Source organism: Labrus mixtus, chromosome 4, assembly GCF_963584025.1.
Source record: "Labrus mixtus chromosome 4, fLabMix1.1, whole genome shotgun sequence".
NCBI lineage: Eukaryota > Metazoa > Chordata > Actinopteri > Labriformes > Labridae > Labrus > Labrus mixtus.
This window is the reverse complement of record NC_083615.1, coordinates 24073335-24092398: the sequence shown is the minus strand read 5'-3', so window position 1 is coordinate 24092398 and position 19064 is coordinate 24073335. Positions and strand designations below refer to the sequence as shown.

The following is a 19064-nucleotide window of genomic DNA, read 5'->3' as shown; positions in this document are numbered from 1 at the left end:
CCCTAACCTCTTCTGCCCTCTAACCCCTAGCTTGCTGAGCCCCAGTTGTTTCCTGTATATCTGCATGTGTTAATGCAGCTGTAATACCGGTTATATCTGCTGCCTGACGCAAGATGTTGCTTTTTTAACAGCAGCTGTGATTGGCTATGCAGTGATGCAGCCTTCTCGTTGAGTGTTTCCTAACATGCAGCTGATTTATGTAGCATTTCAGTAAACTGCCTGTGTTCAGCGCTTCTATTTTCCCTCTGACTGCAGACTCACTTGAGGTCAATGGAAAATCAACAGAGAGCATTGATCATTAGCATATAGATGCTTTGCCCTCAATATGGTGTACTGAGGATGTGTGCACGTCTGTGTGTGTGTAATAAGATGTGTACTGAGAGGAATTGAGAAATAGCATAGATTGTATCTGTGTGTGCACTGTGTTTATAATAGTGTGGTTGTACAAATACTTGCAAGACCGGGGGGCAACATTAGGCTTTCTCTGGGAGCCTGTGCTAGCAAACATTGAGCTGTGGTAGTTGATATTCAGAGTACAAAATTGAGCAGAACCTATCCTCGACCCGGTTAGATTTAACAAAGTCTTAGTAAATGCAAACTCTGCCAGTGCAGGTCAATATTAAATCTGTTTCCCCTTCCATAGAGGTAGCTGTTTTCTCCTCTAGTTTATGCTAGCTGCTATCCCGGACGGGAGATTGGCACCTGAATCAGTGGAATTATACCTCTCAGCACACTCACATTAATGGAATGTCAAAGCCTCTCCAGCTCTATGGGTGAATCGTGACTGTTTCCCAGCTCACCTGTTCATTGGGCATACAAATTCATTTTAAGGAGGGAGAGTGCAGTGTTGTTGGATGACTCAAGATTACATTAGCTTAAGTCTCCCTGGCATGCACCGCTACTCCCCGAGGCATTAATCTCCTTAGAGCTTCAACTATGGCTCGCTCACTAGTATGTGGAAGGTATTTTAATGAAGCTCTATTCACCTCATTGTATGCAAGGTGTGGGAGAAAAATTAAACTTCAATGCTCCCTATGTAACATCCTATTACTCGCCCTCTTTATATTACCTAGTTTCATTCCTATCTCTGTCTCTTTGTCCATTCTTCCTTAACTGACTCCTTTTCTTCTTCTTTTTTTAAATTCAGATCCCCAGCCTGAGCCACAGTGTGATCTCTCAGACCAGTTTCCGAGCAGAGTACAAGTCCACAGCGGGTCCCACAGTCTTCCAAAAGCCGGTTAAATTCCAGGTGGATATCACCTACACAGAGAGCACAGCCGCCACCAAAGAGAACGGCATCTACTCTGTCACATTCACCCTGCTCTCAGGTCAGTTAGTAGAAATGTACTCAGCTTGTATACATGCCCCCAACTGAACTGAACTGAACTGGTCTCCAGTATGTCACATGATGGTCCAACTGTGGATCTCACACGTGGAGTTACCAGGACTGTGAGGTTGGGTTACCGAGTCAGAGCTGTAGCAATACAATTTCTGCTTGGAAAGTAAAAACACAAATAGTCTTACTTAACATGTAAACATGTTTACTTCTTTTAGCACATAATGTTATGATAACAGAGTCATCTGTGTAAAAAGATAGAGCACTATAAGTGAAATAACAACTGAAGAATGCCACACAGAGTGTGCAGAGTGCACATTGAGGCCTGTTAGTCATCTATTGTGATGTCAAAAGACTGTTTAGTTTTTTAATTGTTTATATCAACAGTGCTTTCACATTCTTTACTAAACAGAAAACCAGATATAACATTTCTGGAAATACTTTTTTTATTTTTTTTGCTTAAACACATTTTAGCTTCTACAGAAGGCTAACAACTTTCAACATATGCAACATCGACCAGGTTGTATTTTTGGAAAACAGCAGTGCAGAGTAAATGGCAAAAGGACTTGGACTTGTATAGGACTTTTTATGGTCTTCTGACTACTCAAAACACTGTTTACACTACATCACCTTCACCCATTCATACCACAGTCACATGCTGATGGCAGAGGCTCCTATGTTAAGTGTCCAACCACCCATCAGTAGAACTCCATTGACACACATTCACATGCTGCTGGGATAGCAGCAGGAGCAATTCTTGTCCAGTGACACACGACATCTTGATCTGCGTATATAACCACCGACGTTATGTCTTAGAGATGACTGACTCTACCACTGAGCCTGAAGTCTTACCTAACAAACTACAATGATAAATATTAAGCTTGTGTTAACCCAATAAAAAAAACATTTAAGTTACACTACTTTAGATTTTGATCGGATAAACTTTTATAAGTAAGTGACATCATGACACACCTTATGCTTATTGTTGTCCCTTCCCATCAGCTCCTTGAGTTCTCAGACATGATATAAAATGTGATTTTTTTGGAGTGCTGGAACATTGTGAGGAAAATTCCATGGATTATGTTTGTTTCCTTCTCTTCTGGATGGACCATACAGAAAAAACTGACATTGAAACCCAGGACCTTCATGCTGTGAGAGAGCAGATCAGAGGACAGAGTTAACATACAGGAGGCTTCAAGTGTGCCTTCTCATCAGGGTGACAGATGCTGCAGAAAACTCAGAGCTCACAAGTCACTTTGAAAAGAGTGGAAAGGCATCTCTTCCATGTCGGGGAACATGCAATCCCACTACAAACTGATAAAACTGAACTATATTTGGAGCCAATAAAGCAAAAGTGCTGCTTTGAGAGGTGGGTGTTTTCAAACTCACTGCCAAGAAGAATGGCTGCCTCAGGATTTTCAAAGTTCTGACAATCCTCACTGCTTGATAAGATTTTCCCCCCAAACCTCCCTGAGCGTAACCAGATGAGGTCTGGCTATGCGAGATTATATACTCTGCAATCATGCGAGCATGCTTAGTCTTGCAGAAACACATGCATTCTATCTTTCACTCTCTTTCTATCTCACACACATACTGACACACTCGCACACACTTAAGGGGAAGGCACATTTGAGCTGAATGAGAGTGTAATTGTGACTGTTTGGAGCCTGCTGGTTCTTCCATGTCACTGACCACATACTGTAAACAACAGACAGAGTGTCAGCACTTATTGAAGCCCTTTCTGGCCTTTAAAAAATAAAAATGTTTTCTGCAGTTTATTATGCTCACACATGTGCTTCTCTTCACTCTTACTTTTTCTGCATTCTTTTTAAACATTCTGCTGTCTGTCTTTCTCCTGCTACTTGTGCATTGTGATGCCATAAATCATAAAAACCTTTCCTCGGTCCATGTGTGTGTTTAGGACCAAGCCGACGCTTTAAGCGGGTAGTGGAGACGATTCAGAGCCAGTTGTTAAGCACACACGACCAGCCTGGGGTCCAGCAGCTCTCTGGTAAGTAGAAATTCCATTTTTTCAACAAATAATTAAAAGATCTTCTCCAATACTCTTCACCCTTACCCCCAAACGCCTCATCTGCCCATCCCGCCCCTTTGGCGACCCTTCTCACCGCTGAAGCTTAGCGAAATTGCTCTCCTCTCTCTCTCTCTGCGCTTGAAATTCCCCGAGCCACCCTCCGCTTCTGGAAACGGCTTTCTTTTGCATGCCCATGCCTCACTGCCATGAAAGAGTGGGAGTTGCTCCCGAGCAGTGACTGCGGGTCAAATGTTGCCTCGTTGCCCTGGCCATGGAGATTAGAGCAGAGGCAGGGTAAACTGATTTGCATTCTGCTACTTCTGCTTCCAAGAATGATTGTAGGAGCTTGTCACCATGGCAACACCGCTGCACCTCAACACACTCCCACAATGCACTGCTCTGCACAACCACACCACACCTGACAAGCACTCTCCTGGTCTCTCTCTCTCTCTCTCTGGGTGCTTGTACAATAGGATCCTCTCCCTTTGTGTCTCTGTCCAGCAGCCTCTGAAGGCACCAAGCAGATACAAAAACCTCTGACGGACGTCTTAATCAACATAGAAGTGCTTCACCTTTTTTGACGTTATTATAACCTCTGTCCACTCAATGTTCTTTGGGTTGATGCTGAGTCCTTGGACCTGTTCACGTCTGTTCTTTCCCCAAAGTGGCTTCATTTTATGAAGTCAAAGCCCAGTCTGGACGATGACGATAAAAAGATATGGGTTCTGTCTCTTCCTGTTCTGCTCTCAGCATGTCCTTCCTCGTGAACATCTGCTCTGTTAATGTGCGTCTCAGTCGCCATCCTCATGACAACAGCTCCACCTTGTGGTCGGCCCTTGAACTACTACCAGCCTTAAACAAGCTTAATCTCATTCATGACTGTTCTCATTGAGTCTGTATGTGTGCATCCCTCATTTACACTTTAAAGCCATTCATGAGGTCTGATGCCGGTTTATGAATTGATAGTAAGAAAATCACATGACCTGGTTCTTTTTTCTATATGCTGTAGGTATCATTTGTAGGCTGACCTTTTTCATGTTATGTTATTCTCACTGGCATTCATGAAATCAGACATTCATTCAACCTTTATTACTCTAAATCTTGAGATATCATTGAGATTACTTTGTCTACAACAACATCAAGCGTACTTTTGATAATGCAACAAAAATGAAATGATTAAAAGTAACAACTGTTGCAATTAAAGCATGTTCTAAAGACAGTCCTCCCTGAGCTTCCCCTGAGCCTGAGGGACAACCAGAGGAGACTGCTCAGGGGACATGAGAGGTTTTTATTGGGCTTTAGGAAATTTAAAAGCCAGATTGGTTAAAGGGAGCCAATCCATGGAGTCATTTAAATGCTAAATTTAAAACATGTTTTAAACATTTTCCATGTCATTATCTAGTATCTAGAAAATCTTGCAGAAGGGTTCTGCACAAGCTACTCATGTAGAGGGAGTTACAGTTGTTAAGGCAAGGAGTCTTTAAATGAAAATGTAGCTTTTTAGTTAGAAATAGCAGTTTTGGGGTGCAGATGGCCCAGCAATTAGATCACTCCCCATGTACGGAGGCTATAGTTCTCCTAGCAGCCGACCAAGGTTCGATACCGACCTGTGGCTCCTTTCCCACATCTCATTCTCCACTCCCTCTCCCTGGTTTCTTACTCTATACACTGTCCTATCTAATAAAGGCAAAAATAAAAGGCAGTCTTTCTAAAGGAGTTTATCATGCGATGGCAGAGATTAGAAAACAAATGACTGATGAGTTAAAGAGGGCCAAACAGCAAAGCTTCAGTTTTCAGGACTTTTGGACAACCAAAACTAGGTGTGATTAAATTGAAACACATGTTGTGGGTTTTATTTTCCGCAGCAGAGATTCCATTGTAAGAGCAAATCTTAATTTATAAGATCCACTTAAAGCATCAGTGGTTCCTTTAAAGTGCTTCACAGCTATAACATGTCAAATAGCTCTGTTCATTACTAACTATCACAGCTGAGTATAAAAGACCAGCTCCCTTTGATCAAGGTCAGACTTAATTAATTTCATGACTTTAAACTATTAGAGCGTTTCAGAGTGTTATATGAATCTTTGAACAGGTCGATCTGTGCTTGGCAGTAAATACAAGCACAGCAGTTAAACTCAATTTCCTCCGCCCCCGTCTTTCCTTTGACCTCCTAACACACCTTTCGAGCTACCTGACCACAGGGTTTTTCAAAAGAAGCCAATAGCTGTAATTAAGAATAGAAATGGCTTTGCATACCAATGTGTGTCAAACAAAAGGCTTCATCAAGTCCTGGTCATTATGTCCCCTAATCAGCACTAACAGTGGCGTACCTGAGAGCTTTGGCTTAGGGAGACAATAGAGGAGTGGAACAATGACAGATGTGAGGAGGAAGGTAGTGAGCTTACTTCAGGACTACAGAGGACAATTATTCATTCAGAGAGAGAGTGTGTGTGTGTGTCTGTCTCATTGAACTGCTGACATCATTAACTTTTATGAGTTTACTGTCAGTTTAGAAAATGTGCAGATTTGGGTGGAGTTCAGTGACTAAATGTGGAATATTTTCACACATGAGAAAGTAGAAGGGAGCACGAGGGAGATGCTGGCTGCAAACATTTTCCAGCGGGGTGATAGAGCTGGCAGAACCAACTGCAATGAAGAAACAAAGACAACAACAGAACCACTTTTATTCATTCATGACTACACAAAGTCTGCCCAGGTCACCAGACTTCTGCAGCCAGTCTTTACACACATTGTAGCTTCTGGAAATGAGGATTTTTAACACTAACTGGCCATAACAAAAAAATCCCCTTTGTAGCAGAATACATTATCCAAACCAGTGTGCTTTCAGACAGACAGACAGACAGACAGACAGACAGACAGACAGACAGACAGACACTGAGGTATAGAAATATGTTGATCAAAAGTTATTGCTTTGCTGTAGGCAGACTTAAAGCACAAACATTACTGTGTTAGATACCCCTGAGCTGGTACATTACTAACACAACAGAGAGACATCATCACACAAAGGTTCAAGCTGCCCTTCAGTGTCTTTGTCATTCATCAACTTTGTCTTAAGTTTTGAGCTTTATCAGTATCGTTCCTCCATCTTGTGAACAGCTTCTGACTGGCCCAGAGAGTTTCTTTATTGCATCAAGCTTTCTTGTTTTTCATCATACTGTGTATTTGTAAAGGAAATGTACTTTAGTATCAGTCAACAGACAGCAACACTCTTAAATTTGGTTGCTTGATTTTTTATTTTTATAATTTAGAGTTTACAGCGTATTTGCTGTGACATGGATGTTTTATCGGAGCTCAAACATCACACATTTTCGACAAGCCTGCTCGGGCAGTTCTCATCCTCACAGTGTCTGCTTGTCCTCCTCTACCTCCTCCTCCTCGCCTCTGCCTGCTCTGTCTTACCTGTGCCAGCTGCGTCTCTATCCTGTGAACCCCATTGTTTATTAGTTTGTTTGTTCTCTTTCTTCTCTCTTTCCCCCCCTTTTTTTTTGTCCTCCTCTCCTCTCTTCCCGTCCTTGTACCTAGGCAGCCCATTGAGTAACTTCTTTGACGTAATAAAACAACTTTTTTCAGACGAGAAGAATGGACAGGTGCCCTACCCTTCTGGCACACCCTCCAAGCGCTGCCCCTCGCCAATGCACGTCCGGAGGCATGAGCCTGAAAATAATGACACCAAATGTCCTGTCGCAGGCCGAGAAAAAGCCAGGTTGTCGCTGGCATCTGTGGGGACGCAAGAGGAGTCTTAAAAACCAATCACAGTATCTCTATGAGCCAGAGGAACAGATGGATTACCTCTGTAAACAGCTGGATGTACATAATCATTTATGGACATTTTTTTTAAATGAATTTATTTAGATAGAAATATATTAAGAGAATCAAAGTGATATTTTGAGAGAGAAAAAAAAACACACACTGCACATCACAACCACACACTCCTGTCCTTCCATCTCCCTTTCACCACCCTTTCACCACCCCACCCCACCATCATTATCCACCCCGAATATCTGATCACCTGTGCTCTGTTTGTGCTCCCTTGCTGCTAACCTGTGTGATGACCTGACTTGTTTCTGATACCAGGTATCATCCAGAAAACCTATTAAGTCCCTCCTCCTGCTCCCCACTCCGTCAACCCTCCTCCAACCAACCCCTGCACCCCCCGCCCCTGAGCGCGCCGAAAGAGAGACGGACATTTGTTGACGGAGGACTGCTTTTCAGAGGTGCGCCAACGGGTGGGGGTTACCATGGAAACAGACCCTTCATGCAGACTTCTGCCTTCATCTCCCTCTGAGCCCCTTTTTTTCCCACCTCCGGCAGCCATCAGTAGAAGTAGATGAAAATACCTTAAGCGTCCACCCTCTCCCATCTGAGAAACACACAAACACTCACATGTGCACAAGTAATACACACACCTCCCAATAAAAACCAACATCCTCCTCTCCAGCCTCTTTCCCCTCCTCAAGGAGCATTCATTATTTGGAGAACAAACATTTTTCAAAAAGACACTACACAAAGAAAACATAAACATGCATACATGCACAGGTCCAGTATGCACTATAAAACTCTGGGATGTATTAACAAGAACACAAAAGAAGACACACTGACTGATTCGTAGGAGGAGAGAAGGGGGAGGAGTTTACGTGGAAACGCCCAAAACAGCCGACGCAGATGCTTGCTGGATTGTATTTCTTTGCTTTTTAATGTACTTTCTTTGGGAGAAATGGGTTGAAAATACTAAATGACTTTAATAGACTTGACACTATTGCTGCAAAACGGACTGGAATTGTGATTTCAGAGAGGAGCGGGGTGAGAGCAGAACAGGGAAAAGTGAGGGGTGGGGGGGGCAGTGGGAAGATAATATGATAGTACAGGGTTGGGTTTGGGGGGTACGGGTGGGTATGTGGGTATTTAAATGAATGATCTATTCTGTTGTACAGACTGATATCATTTCTTATGTAAAAAAAAATGAAATGTCTAGTTGTGACACTATGTTTAGATACCATAGGGTCAGGTTGGTGAACCTGCGCCTGCCACAATATTGTTCTGTTAAATTCTTTGTGTATATTTTGTTACATGATCATTTCTGTCTCTGTTTTAATGACCTAATAATGATCCAAACATTCCTGTTTGTGTAATCTGCAGCACTTTGTCTTTGTTCGTTTTCTCCATCTATACCTCTCTCTTAGACTCACATACCAGCAGTAGGAGTAGAGGAACAAAAAATGATGACGTGATAAATGCAACTGTGGATATTTTTGTATTTTTGTCCTTATTTATTCATGTTTGTTCATCTCACTGTTGAATTTCCTATTTTATTATAACCTGGCTATTTATATGAACAAAGCTGTTAGGTCAGTTGAATGTTATTTATTACCCTCTTGTGTGTTCGTAAATGGGACAACATTTAAAGAAAAAGAATTCACTTTTTTCTTTTTTGTTCTAAATTTAACATAATTATGTGAACATGGACAAGTCACAACTTCTCTGTTCCCTTAATGTCTGTGAAAAGGGAAAGAGGACTTGTGGGAACTCTTGGGAAAAAAATGATTTACCAGTAATTTAAGAATGTAGACGTAGCCTCTTTTTGAAGAGGGAATATGCTCTTCTATTGATATTTGTCAGTTTCATATTATTGTGCTTGTAGGCCAGGCCTGGAGAGAAGGATGCCACAGATCCTGATCTTCTTCTTCTCTTTGTAAATAGAAAGACAAACTGTTGGGGGTTGATTGTCTTCTCAACCATGCTGGGGATTCCTGCTCTATGCTTTTAGCTTGTAATGCTGTGTGCATGTCAAACATGAGCTTTTCTTTGCATGGCTTTAGTGTTCATGTTCCATGCCAAACTCTCTCCTTCTCTCAGCCTTCATCGATCCTCTCCCTCTCTTCAAAAACGACCTTTTAATGTTTTAAACTCCCCTCTGTCCCTTACTTTCCACCCTCTATGCTTTGATTTCAAGCCTTCCTTTTTTTTTGTATTGTTCCCCACGCTTATCTCTCCCCTCCTCCCTCTCCTCCTCGTATCTTGTGCACAAAGTTTTTTGAACGATGCTTCCTTTACTCTGTACTTCTCTCTGGAAGGTTTCGGAGGTTTAAGCTCTCTCCACCTGTTTTTTGGTTGCAGAGGCACAGTGAGGGGATTCAAGTACACAAACACAAAGCAATACCCTATTGTTCACCCTCCTTTCTGTTTTCTACAATGGGAAGCTAGCAGCACCAAGGACATGTGATCATTCTGAGGCCCAGAGCGGGTCTTTTGACAGAGCAGGAACAAAACTGACTGATGTAATCCCCATATCAAATAACTGTGAGCATCTTCAGTGCTGAAACAAATAAACTCATTAAGTTATTGTGTCTTTGTTTGCCTTCTTTGTGACTGCATGTAGGGGTAAGTGTGTACCTGAACTAAATGTCCTGAGAGTTTTTTTAACTACCATATGCTTCATTGAAATGAAGGCTACAGAGTTATATAATAATTCCTCCCAGTCTAACTATTTAAAATGTCTAACTTCATATTTTCTATTGTGTGCATAAATACCTTTATGCTGTAGATTTGTGCATTTGCAGGTTGACGTTCCCTTGGATCATAGGTAAGTGCACACATGCTCATGAAAACAGATAGTTGTAAATGTTTTGAAATAATGTGTACCAATAGAAAGAAAATGCTTGTTAAGCAGGTTTATTACAACTTTCAGTATTAAAGCAGACTTTATGTGACCAAATTCCCATGTTGGATTCAGCTGCTGTACCTTTGTAGAAGCATTAAACCTCAGCATACATAAGCTTAATCAACTGTCAATGTACCTGGAAAAAACAACAGCTACACCAAAAGCCATTTTTTAAAACAATAATATTAATATTTGCTTGGATTAAAAAAAAACAAAATAAAAAGGGAACACCCCGATAAATACTCTCACATCTTTTTTTTGTCATTAAATAGAAAATGTCCATCCCACTCTTCAGTAAGTGTTTCGCTTCTGTGGTCATACAGTTTTAAAAATACAAAATAAGAACGTACAGTTACATAGACAGTACATTTGTTAATCCAAAGCTAACGTCAGTACTGGAGGCACAAAGTTCCCCTCCTTCCTCCCACTCTGCATTATGAGTTTGAAAGTGAGCCACAAGTCCAGCATGGCCCCCTCACAGGATTCTTTCATGTTTGCTTCAGTCTTATGTCCCTTCAGACTGCTTCAGTCAGAACAAGGAGGGTGTACTGATCCCAATCCTCTCAGACAAATATTCATTTGTCAGTTTTGTCCACAAGAGGTCAGCAGTGTTCCATTATTCAGAGCTCCCACCTGTTGCATCCAACTGTTGCTGCTCCTTTAGGCTTCCTGAGCCTTGGAGAGAGCATAAAATTGTCCTTTTTTTTTTTACCTTATACATGCTGCACACTGCAAAAATAATGGCAAGGTGGTGGTCTTGGCACAAAATATGAAACACTGAATTGTCAACAGAATTAAATGTAACACTGTCAGTGTCAATGTCTTGAGGAAGATGCTTGTCAAAAGACTTAGGAGAACATCTGTACTTAAAGTATTAAAACAGCTGTTTAAGGTCAGATCCTGTATCTGTGATAACACAAGACTTCTCCTTGGACTGCATCGTTCATCCACTTATCCATGTCTTCTGTCCTCAGACTCGGGAGGTGACATGGAGAGAGCGTAGTCGCTGAGCCAGGGTGATCTCCAGCTCCTCCAGAGGTGAGTCTCCCCGACTGTGAACCAGCATAGAAGTGGAGTTGTTTCCTTGTCGAGCGGCGGGGGGTCCCAGCAGCAGGCTCTTGAAGGCCTCTCTCTCCAGAAGAGCAGGCATGTGCTGCAAGAAGTAACCCTCACAGAATGAGCTCAGCTCTGCTGAACCATGGACCTGGGAGAGTGAGAGGACATAGTTATGGTCAAATATCCTGACACATTAAATTATAGATGTAAACTACCAAGAAAGCAGTGTAGAACTGAGGATTTCTATTATGTAACATAACGCCTTTCATTCAGAAATATAATTTGTGGAATATGAAACCTCAATTCACTGAAGAAATCTAGTTTTTTATCTATGAAAGATCTCTTAATGTCAGTATAAAACATTTTCTCTCAGTGAGAGAGTAACCTTAGTTACATCACAAAAGCCCAGTTGTGCTATAATATCTCATTTGCATAGTTCACATAACAGAACAGAGTGATTCAGTCTTCTCAGTGTGTGTGTGTGTGTGTGTGTGTGTGTGTGTGTGTGTGTGTGTGTGTGTGTGTGTGTGTGTGTGTGTGTGTGTGTGTGTGTGTGTGTGTGTGTGTGTGTGTGTGTGTGTGTGTGTGTGTGTGTGTGTGTGTGTGTGTGTGTGTGTGTGTGTGTATTACCTTAGCAGTCTTGTAGATGCTGACTGCATTATCCAGGTTGATGTGCCGTGAGCACATAAATTCACAGTGTCTTTGTAGCACCCCAAGCCGGAACAGACTCGCAGCTGATAACAACTGTAGGACAAATGACAAGTACATGTTGGCACTTATGTTTCAGTTTGTAACATGATGAGAGCAGCAGCGAGGGGCAATTCTGATATATGCAACAACTGTATTAGCTGGAAAAAACATGTTTTTCCATTTATCTCTTAAGAATATAAAGTTATAGGGTGCAATGATTTATTTTGTCAAACACTGGCTGCATTCTTCTGCCTGATTCCACTTTTATCTGCAGTAAAAAAAAGAAAAAGTGTGTGTGCAGCAGTTTTATGAACCTCCATAGACCATTGTAATGGATGCCACTTTTGGAGTGTTATGTTATTTTCTCGTAAGGGGTTGACTTGATCATAAACTAACTTTTCATGAATCCTTGAAAAGGCACGACATGCACTGCATTGACAGTGCTTTACTAAAGGTACAAAGCATTTTCACTGTTTACAGTACAGAGAGAACATTGTTGAGCTATGTTTGGAGAAGGACAGCTGGACAGGAAATAGAAGTTTTTTCTTCTGTGTACTATCTTCATGTTCATTTGTTAGACTCTAAACCAAAATAGGCTTTTTTGTACAAAAAATGTATTACCACGCCAAAAATTACCACAATTTATCTAATGTTTGTTTGTTAGAACAGTAAATTGATCATGTTATTATTTTCTATTTTTGGAACTAACTAGAAAACACATTAAGATTTCTTAGAAGAAGATTTCACACGACTACCCAGGAAAAGAGTGTGCACATATTTAGTGAGACTTACCTCCAGCAGGTCAGGAACATTATTTCTCAGTGACTCTGTTCCTCCACAGTACAGGTATGACATCATTATCTGCAGAAAGGTCACAGGTCTCATTCAAGTACAAGTGAGTTCTGTATTTGGAGTAAATCATGTATCACATGCACTATGTCCAGAGATTGTGTTTCCAGCATTAATAAAATAAGGCAACACTTAGGAAGATATTTTCATAAGGTAATAATGTTTGTAGCTGTTACCTGGAAAATGCTGTACTTGATGTCACTGATCTCAATCTCTTTGTTGGGGCTTCCATCTGTACCAGAGGAGGCCAGCAGAGACTTGAATCTAAAAGCAAATATACAGTACATGTGTCATGAGAGGCCTTTAAGTTGTTAAGCAGGCTGTATGAGAGATAGAACGTTTCTATCCAGTGTGATTTTCTCTGCACGCACCGGTCTGAAGCGGTGATCAGCAGGACTCTGTGGGCGTAGAACGGTTTCCCCTCCACCACAAATGTCACATCTGACATCTCTTGGTTATTCAGGAAGTGAGGGTCTGTTGGAAAAAATAGCAGCACCTCATTACTACTACTACATTCACAAGACACCTTTGTGGTCTGAACACTCATCCACCATTATGCCAGCACATGTCATGGACGTTCAGAATCAGTGAGCTTCAGAATGTGCTCAGGGCTTATTACATGTTTTAATATTATTTCTATCTGATGCCACAACCTCAACTAGTGTCCGTATTATTTTGTAAATCTATAAATCTAGAGCTGAGCCGTTTAGTTGATTACTTAAGTTGTTGATTGGGAGAAAACATGTAAAACTATTTTTATTGTATAATTTTGGGCTTTAATGCATTTATTGATAGTACAGTGAATAGAGTCAGAAGAGTCGGGATGAGAGAGTGGGGAATGACTTGTGGGAAAGGAACCACAGGTCGCTCCAAACCCGGGCCGCCTGCTTAGAGGTCAAAAGCCTCCCGACATGACGTAGGCTATCTGGCGCCCCAATTTGAAACTATTTTCATATTAAAATAATCTTTCAAGTAAATATTCTGGCACATGTGCCAAACAAGCCCTATTCCAATATTTTATATTATGGTGAATCTCAGCTTGTAGTTATTTTAAGATGTTGCTCTGAAAAACAGGCAACTTTGAAAGATCACCTCTTAGCTGAAGTGGACTTGGCTGCGAGGGGTTTTCTCACTATTTTGTATTATTTAATAATCCAAAAAACTAAGTAATGAATCAGAAAAATATCATCACAGTCAATAAAATAAATAGAAACAGATTCCTATCAAGTCATCCACACTGAACACTTGGCAATTTCTATATAAGAGTCATAGTTTACTTACCCAACTGTGCTGAAAGAGTTGCCTTCTTATCGGGGACGGCTGGGAGAGGTGCTGGGCCAAAACAGTGACTAAAAATAGTCGCCAACTGCTGAATGATGGCATCATTCTGGAGAAAAGTGACAGAACAGAGAGGAGGGCGTTATATCACACATCCAGACTCATGTCTTTCTGATAACATGAGGAGGAGGACATGCACACTTGGTGTTTAATGATACCTTAGTTGTTCGTAAGATGTTGAACATCAGGGGCAGGCCTACAGTGACCAGCTCCTCACAGTAGTCCTCTTCTCTGATGGTGGTGAACTCTCTGAGGAGCGAGAGAGTGACCCCGGTTCTGGACTGCAGCTGGGCACAGCGCAGAGACTCCAGCCACACATGTAGTTTCCATGGGACACCTTGAAATGAAAGGAATAATAAGTACAGTTTTCAAAGTGAGCACACTTTAAAAAAAAGTAGGTAGTCATCTATTTTTCATCTGATAAGTACCCAAAGTTCTAAGCTCCATGGTGACATCCAGATAACCGTGCTCAGCACTGTAGTAGCTGGCCTCTTGCAGAGCCTTCATCCTGGCCTTGCAGAGCCGCGGTATGCCCACCTCAGGCTGCGACCCGGAGCCGGAGGAAGGGGTCGGGAGAGGGGAGAGAGGGAAGAAAGGGCAGATCCCGGCCTCCTCACCCTCAACCCCCTCAGCTAAGATCTCCTCCAGAGACAGGACATCCTCTTTGACTTGCTGGGGCTGAGTCAGTAGCTTTCTCAGCACGTTCCTGACAAGACAAATGGGAGGAAGAAGTGGGGGGGAGAGAAAGAGGACAAGAGAGGAAGTGAAGAAAGACACCAAAAAAAGACGTTAATATATGTCCTTACTGCAACACATACCGTACATCCATTTCTGTGACCCTCCTCTCTGATTACATAATCTGTCACCTTCACATTGGAATGTGAAGTGTTGAGTCTACACTGTGTTAACACATACACACAGTGAACAGGTGGAGAGGTTTACACTGCCAGTTGGTGCTCAAAGACAGATGGACTTTGAATAGAAGGCGACCCTTTTATACTCTCAAGGTATTCAATTTTACCGCATGAAAGAGGGATAACTCTCTCCTAAAAGCTTTAAGAGCAGACTCGGGTCACATACGACAGATTGCTGATATACTTAATGTTATTTTTTCTGCATTACTTTCTTCACTGAAGTTCAGAGGTCAAAAGCAACCAGTTTGTCAGAAGCATCTGTTGATGACACGCTGTCTTTTTAAGTCAGACTCAGGAGCTCTTACCTGTGACCGTGTGCGGCTGCATGACTGAAGCAGTTCATGTCTTCGTAGAGGGACGATGTCAGAGCATTTCCATCGTGGGTCTTTGATAAGGGGTCTGCGCCTCGGGCCAGGAGCAAACTCACCATCTCATAGTTGCCTGGGTAGAACATGTACACATGTAAATTTAATATTTCACAAGTACCTACTATAAATATCTTCACAGTTTGCAAATCAATACTTCTAGTAACTTATCCTCCTTGTGCTTTTCCACATGGGTGCATTATACAATCAAATCTTTTGTATCTTACTGTATGTCTTCTTTAATGCTTTGTTGCACTGACTGCTGGGAAGTCTTTCTAAGGACAAATTTAGTTGTATTTCTTAACTTTGAATTCTAGAACAAGCAAACTCATTCATATCAGGCTCTATTTACTAACTGTCATTGCAGTTATGTAGAGCATGTGTCTCTTTTACTACAGCTATGTGTGGCTTTAGATGATCCCGCAGAGGAATGCTGCCCAGAGGCTTCTAAACAACCACAGGCTGCACTCGGCTGCTTTCACTGTGCCTTCATTTACCCTCTCATTTCCTCATTCCTGCAGCATGTGTCTTTCAGGACTCAGTCCTGTGCTACTCTGGAAAATGTAGTTCACCACTCTAATGGTGAATAATCATTTTGACAACTAATATGAGTGAATTGTGCCCTTTAGACATTAATCTTCTGCTTTGTTTGACCCATGAAACATCCTCTGGTTGTATATATTTGCTGTAAGCAGTAAATCAGGCATCATAAATCCGATCAAAACATGGACCTACCATATGCAGGACAACCCTCTAACATCAGCTGTGCGTTGTTTTATTGGGTGGCATAGTGCAGTGTGTGTGTGTGTGTGTGTGTGTGTGTGTGTGTGTGTGTGTGTGTGTGTGTGTGTGTGTGTGTGTGTCTGCACGTGTTTGCCCACCTGCTGCTGAAGCCAGCTGCAGCGGGGTGTCTGCTGTACTCTCTTGTCCGTTTCGGACTGCAGCTCCCTCCACGTTGGCTCCTGCATCCAACAGAAGCTGTGGATACACATCACATCTGTTATAGTGAGCCCTGTTTGACATCCTGTAACTCATTTATAGCCTGACCTTTGACCACACATATTTAGCTTAGGACATTCATCGGGGTTTCAACATGTGTGTGTGAGATTCTAACCTGCACTACAGAGATGTGTCCATGCAGCACAGCGAACGTGAGGGCAGCCCAGTGGCGACTGTCAGGGTTTACAGATGGGTGCTTTGGGGAGCATGGAGGAACCTGGCAGCGCAGGAAAAATGACAGTTATGATCACAAAGATTGATATAGTTCTCCTGTAGAGCACAACAATAACAACTACACTACTTTGACTGAACTGAGGTAATTATAGAAGATAATAAAACCTGAAAGATTTGAACAAATGTGTCCATATGTTGAAATTGTTTAAGCATATTTACCGCAACATCAAGGTTGGCCCCAGCATCGATCAACATCTGGACTAAGGCCTCGTCTCCAGCTGCACAAGCATACATCAGAGGAGTCATCCCCTGAGAGAGGAAGAAAAAGAAATTCACATGAAAGAGGTGAAACAAATATCATTAAAAATTATTGTAAGAACCTATTTACTCAAGGTATATTATTCAGCAGTATTCCTCTCAACATGCTCCATGCATAAAAAAAAACCAAAACAACTATAATAGATACAAAAAGACAGATGTTCAGTACCTGGTCGTCCATGCTGTTGACTCCGTCTGGCCCCAGAAGACCGATGGCTTGGCCAATTAGATCTGTGCGTCCACAGTTCAGCATACGGAAACCCAAGTCTAGGTGAAACTTGTCTGTGGCAGCTTTGGAGTCCAGACGCTTGAAGGAGCTAAAGCAACACTCAGGCCTGACAGAGACAGAGACATGAAGAGGATGATTAATACATGACCAGTTCACCTTCAGGGAAAGTAGCTGATTCCGGGAGGACGCACCCTTTATTTCACGTGCAGACAGATAAAAACATAAAACAAAAGTGCTACAAATATTTCTCTGAGCCTCTTGTTCTTACACTGTACCTTTGCATTTAATGGTTCCCTTTAATTGTACACTTCATGAAGAGGTTAATGAGCCACATTACAGTAAGCAAACAGACATTAAGCTCCCATAGACAGTGTGTAATTATTTATAAAAGAACTAATTAAATACAGGCCTTATAGTGCTTGGGTTAAAGGAAGCACGACTGAAAGCACAACACAGTCTAAGCAATTAAGTTTCTGTTTCTTCAGAAAGACGTCATTACTGCAAAGATGACGTTACACCAGACTCATAAAATTGACTCACTATTTGTTGTTGTGTCATGTGACCAGAGCATATAGATGCAGAAGTACAGAGTTAGTGTGTGTGTGTGTGTGTGTGTGTGTGTGTGTGTGTGTGTGTGTGTGTGTGTGTGTGTGTGTGTGTGTGTGTGTGTGTGTGTGTGTGTGTGTGTGTGTGTGTGTGTGTGTGTGTGTGTGTGTGTGTGTGTGTGTGTGTGTGTGTGTGTGTGTGTGTGTGTGTGTGTGTGTGTGTGTGTGTGTGTGTGTGTGGTCCTATTTACTTGAGCTGTCTTGGTTCACAGTCCAGTCCTGAAAGAAGCAGCCTTGCAGTCTGTCTGACATCATCACTGTCCACCAATAGGCTCTTGCGATGCTCAGCGTGAACTATGGCCACTCTCATCCACTCCATCAGAGGCGGCAGCAACAGAAATGGCCTGTAAAAGAAAGAAAACGTAAATAAATGACTTGCATCAATCTACACATGGAACAGAAATATAAGATGATAAACTTAGTTTCTGTTTCAGTTCTTCTTCAGGTATCATACACAGGAACTGATCTGGAAACCACCCCCACTTTTAACACACTTGATCAGACTGTGTAAAACTCTGATCTCAGTGCTGAGTGGGAGAATTCTTCATGATTCAGTCATGCTGATAGGGAACTCATAAAGTGACTGAAACCAGATGTCTTACGTATGTCTGGGTGTACTTCCCCTCAGCCTGACCAGTGCACGGTGAGTCACAATCAAATACACTCCCACTGCCTGTCCAGAGTACCTCACCTCTTCTAACAAATACATTTGCTGGCTTTTAATAACCACATACTGTCTGCATTCTCTTTTACAGTCACCACACCTGCACGTACACACGATTAGAAAACAGATGTGAACATATATATGACTAATCAGAGTTCCTGTGTAAGTTGCCAGGTTGTGCCGTTGAACATCAGCTTTAAGTTGTGACAAGAGATGAGAGCAGAACTGTGACTTCATCTGTGCTGCTGTCTGATAAACAACATCCTGCAGTGGCTTCTGAATAATCGGTCTATTTTTAAACAAGCTGGAGCAGAATAAGGCACCTCGGGGTGCTGAAAGAAGGTGCAGCACCCTGGCATTCTTATTAGATGCTCTCTGTAATCAAAACAAAACAAACAACTCAAGAAAAAGAAAAGTCAGAGAAACGAAACAACAAAAAAGTCGAGAAAAGGATAGAAATAGAACCGATGGACTCCATTGACCTGAGACTGAGTGATAAAGAAGAAAATGTCATGAGACAAAGTCGAGTAAAAACTGGAGTTGAGGAATGAAAGAGAGACGAACATTAGGTCTGCTCTCTTTTAGTCGTGGCATTCTAAAACTCATCTGGATGATTTTATTGCTCTCTTCTTGTGTCTCTTCATTGTCCTCCTTGTGTAACTATTCTTCTAAAATCCTTTAGAAACCACTGCTGATTATATGGCTGCCACGTCTGGCTGGTTATCTTGTACTAATCCCTTCTTGTCTGTGCCCTTCTCTCACCATATGTGCATTGAATGTGCCTGTGAACAATGACACATTGACTGTGAGTATTAT

General features: G+C 41.9%; 3 protein-coding genes across 6 annotated transcripts in view; 1 reads left to right on the top strand and 2 right to left on the bottom strand.

Annotated features, from left to right (window-relative positions):
• Positions 1-9735, top strand: part of LOC132973209 (serine/threonine-protein kinase BRSK2) — a 173882-nt gene extending 164147 nt beyond the window's left edge. For 3 of the 4 annotated variants that reach the window (XM_061036541.1, XM_061036543.1, XM_061036542.1), the window contains exons 17-19: positions 1148-1328; positions 3258-3347; positions 6912-9735. In XM_061036541.1, coding sequence (XP_060892524.1) covers positions 1148-1328; positions 3258-3347; positions 6912-7132 — 492 coding nt within the window. In that variant the 3' untranslated portion in view covers positions 7133-9735. The remainder of the gene's footprint in view (positions 1-1147; positions 1329-3257; positions 3348-6911) is intronic. The other variant, XM_061036544.1, reaches the window with a different exon arrangement.
• ldha (lactate dehydrogenase A4) overlaps positions 1-19064 on the bottom strand; it is a 210655-nt gene that overhangs the window by 185355 nt on the left and 6236 nt on the right. The gene's annotated exons all lie outside the window — the stretch shown is intronic.
• Positions 10043-19064, bottom strand: part of LOC132973212 (ankyrin repeat and BTB/POZ domain-containing protein 2-like) — a 43347-nt gene continuing 34325 nt past the window's right edge. Inside the window, exons 4-17 of the mRNA XM_061036547.1 lie at positions 17776-17928; positions 16920-17085; positions 16652-16741; positions 16374-16475; positions 16141-16237; positions 15200-15335; positions 14409-14686; positions 14139-14317; positions 13924-14029; positions 13014-13116; positions 12819-12906; positions 12586-12654; positions 11734-11847; positions 10043-11251 (exon numbers count right to left, since the gene is read on the bottom strand). Coding sequence (XP_060892530.1) covers positions 11018-11251; positions 11734-11847; positions 12586-12654; positions 12819-12906; positions 13014-13116; positions 13924-14029; positions 14139-14317; positions 14409-14686; positions 15200-15335; positions 16141-16237; positions 16374-16475; positions 16652-16741; positions 16920-17085; positions 17776-17928 — 1915 coding nt within the window. The 3' untranslated portion in view covers positions 10043-11017. The remainder of the gene's footprint in view (positions 11252-11733; positions 11848-12585; positions 12655-12818; positions 12907-13013; positions 13117-13923; positions 14030-14138; positions 14318-14408; positions 14687-15199; positions 15336-16140; positions 16238-16373; positions 16476-16651; positions 16742-16919; positions 17086-17775; positions 17929-19064) is intronic.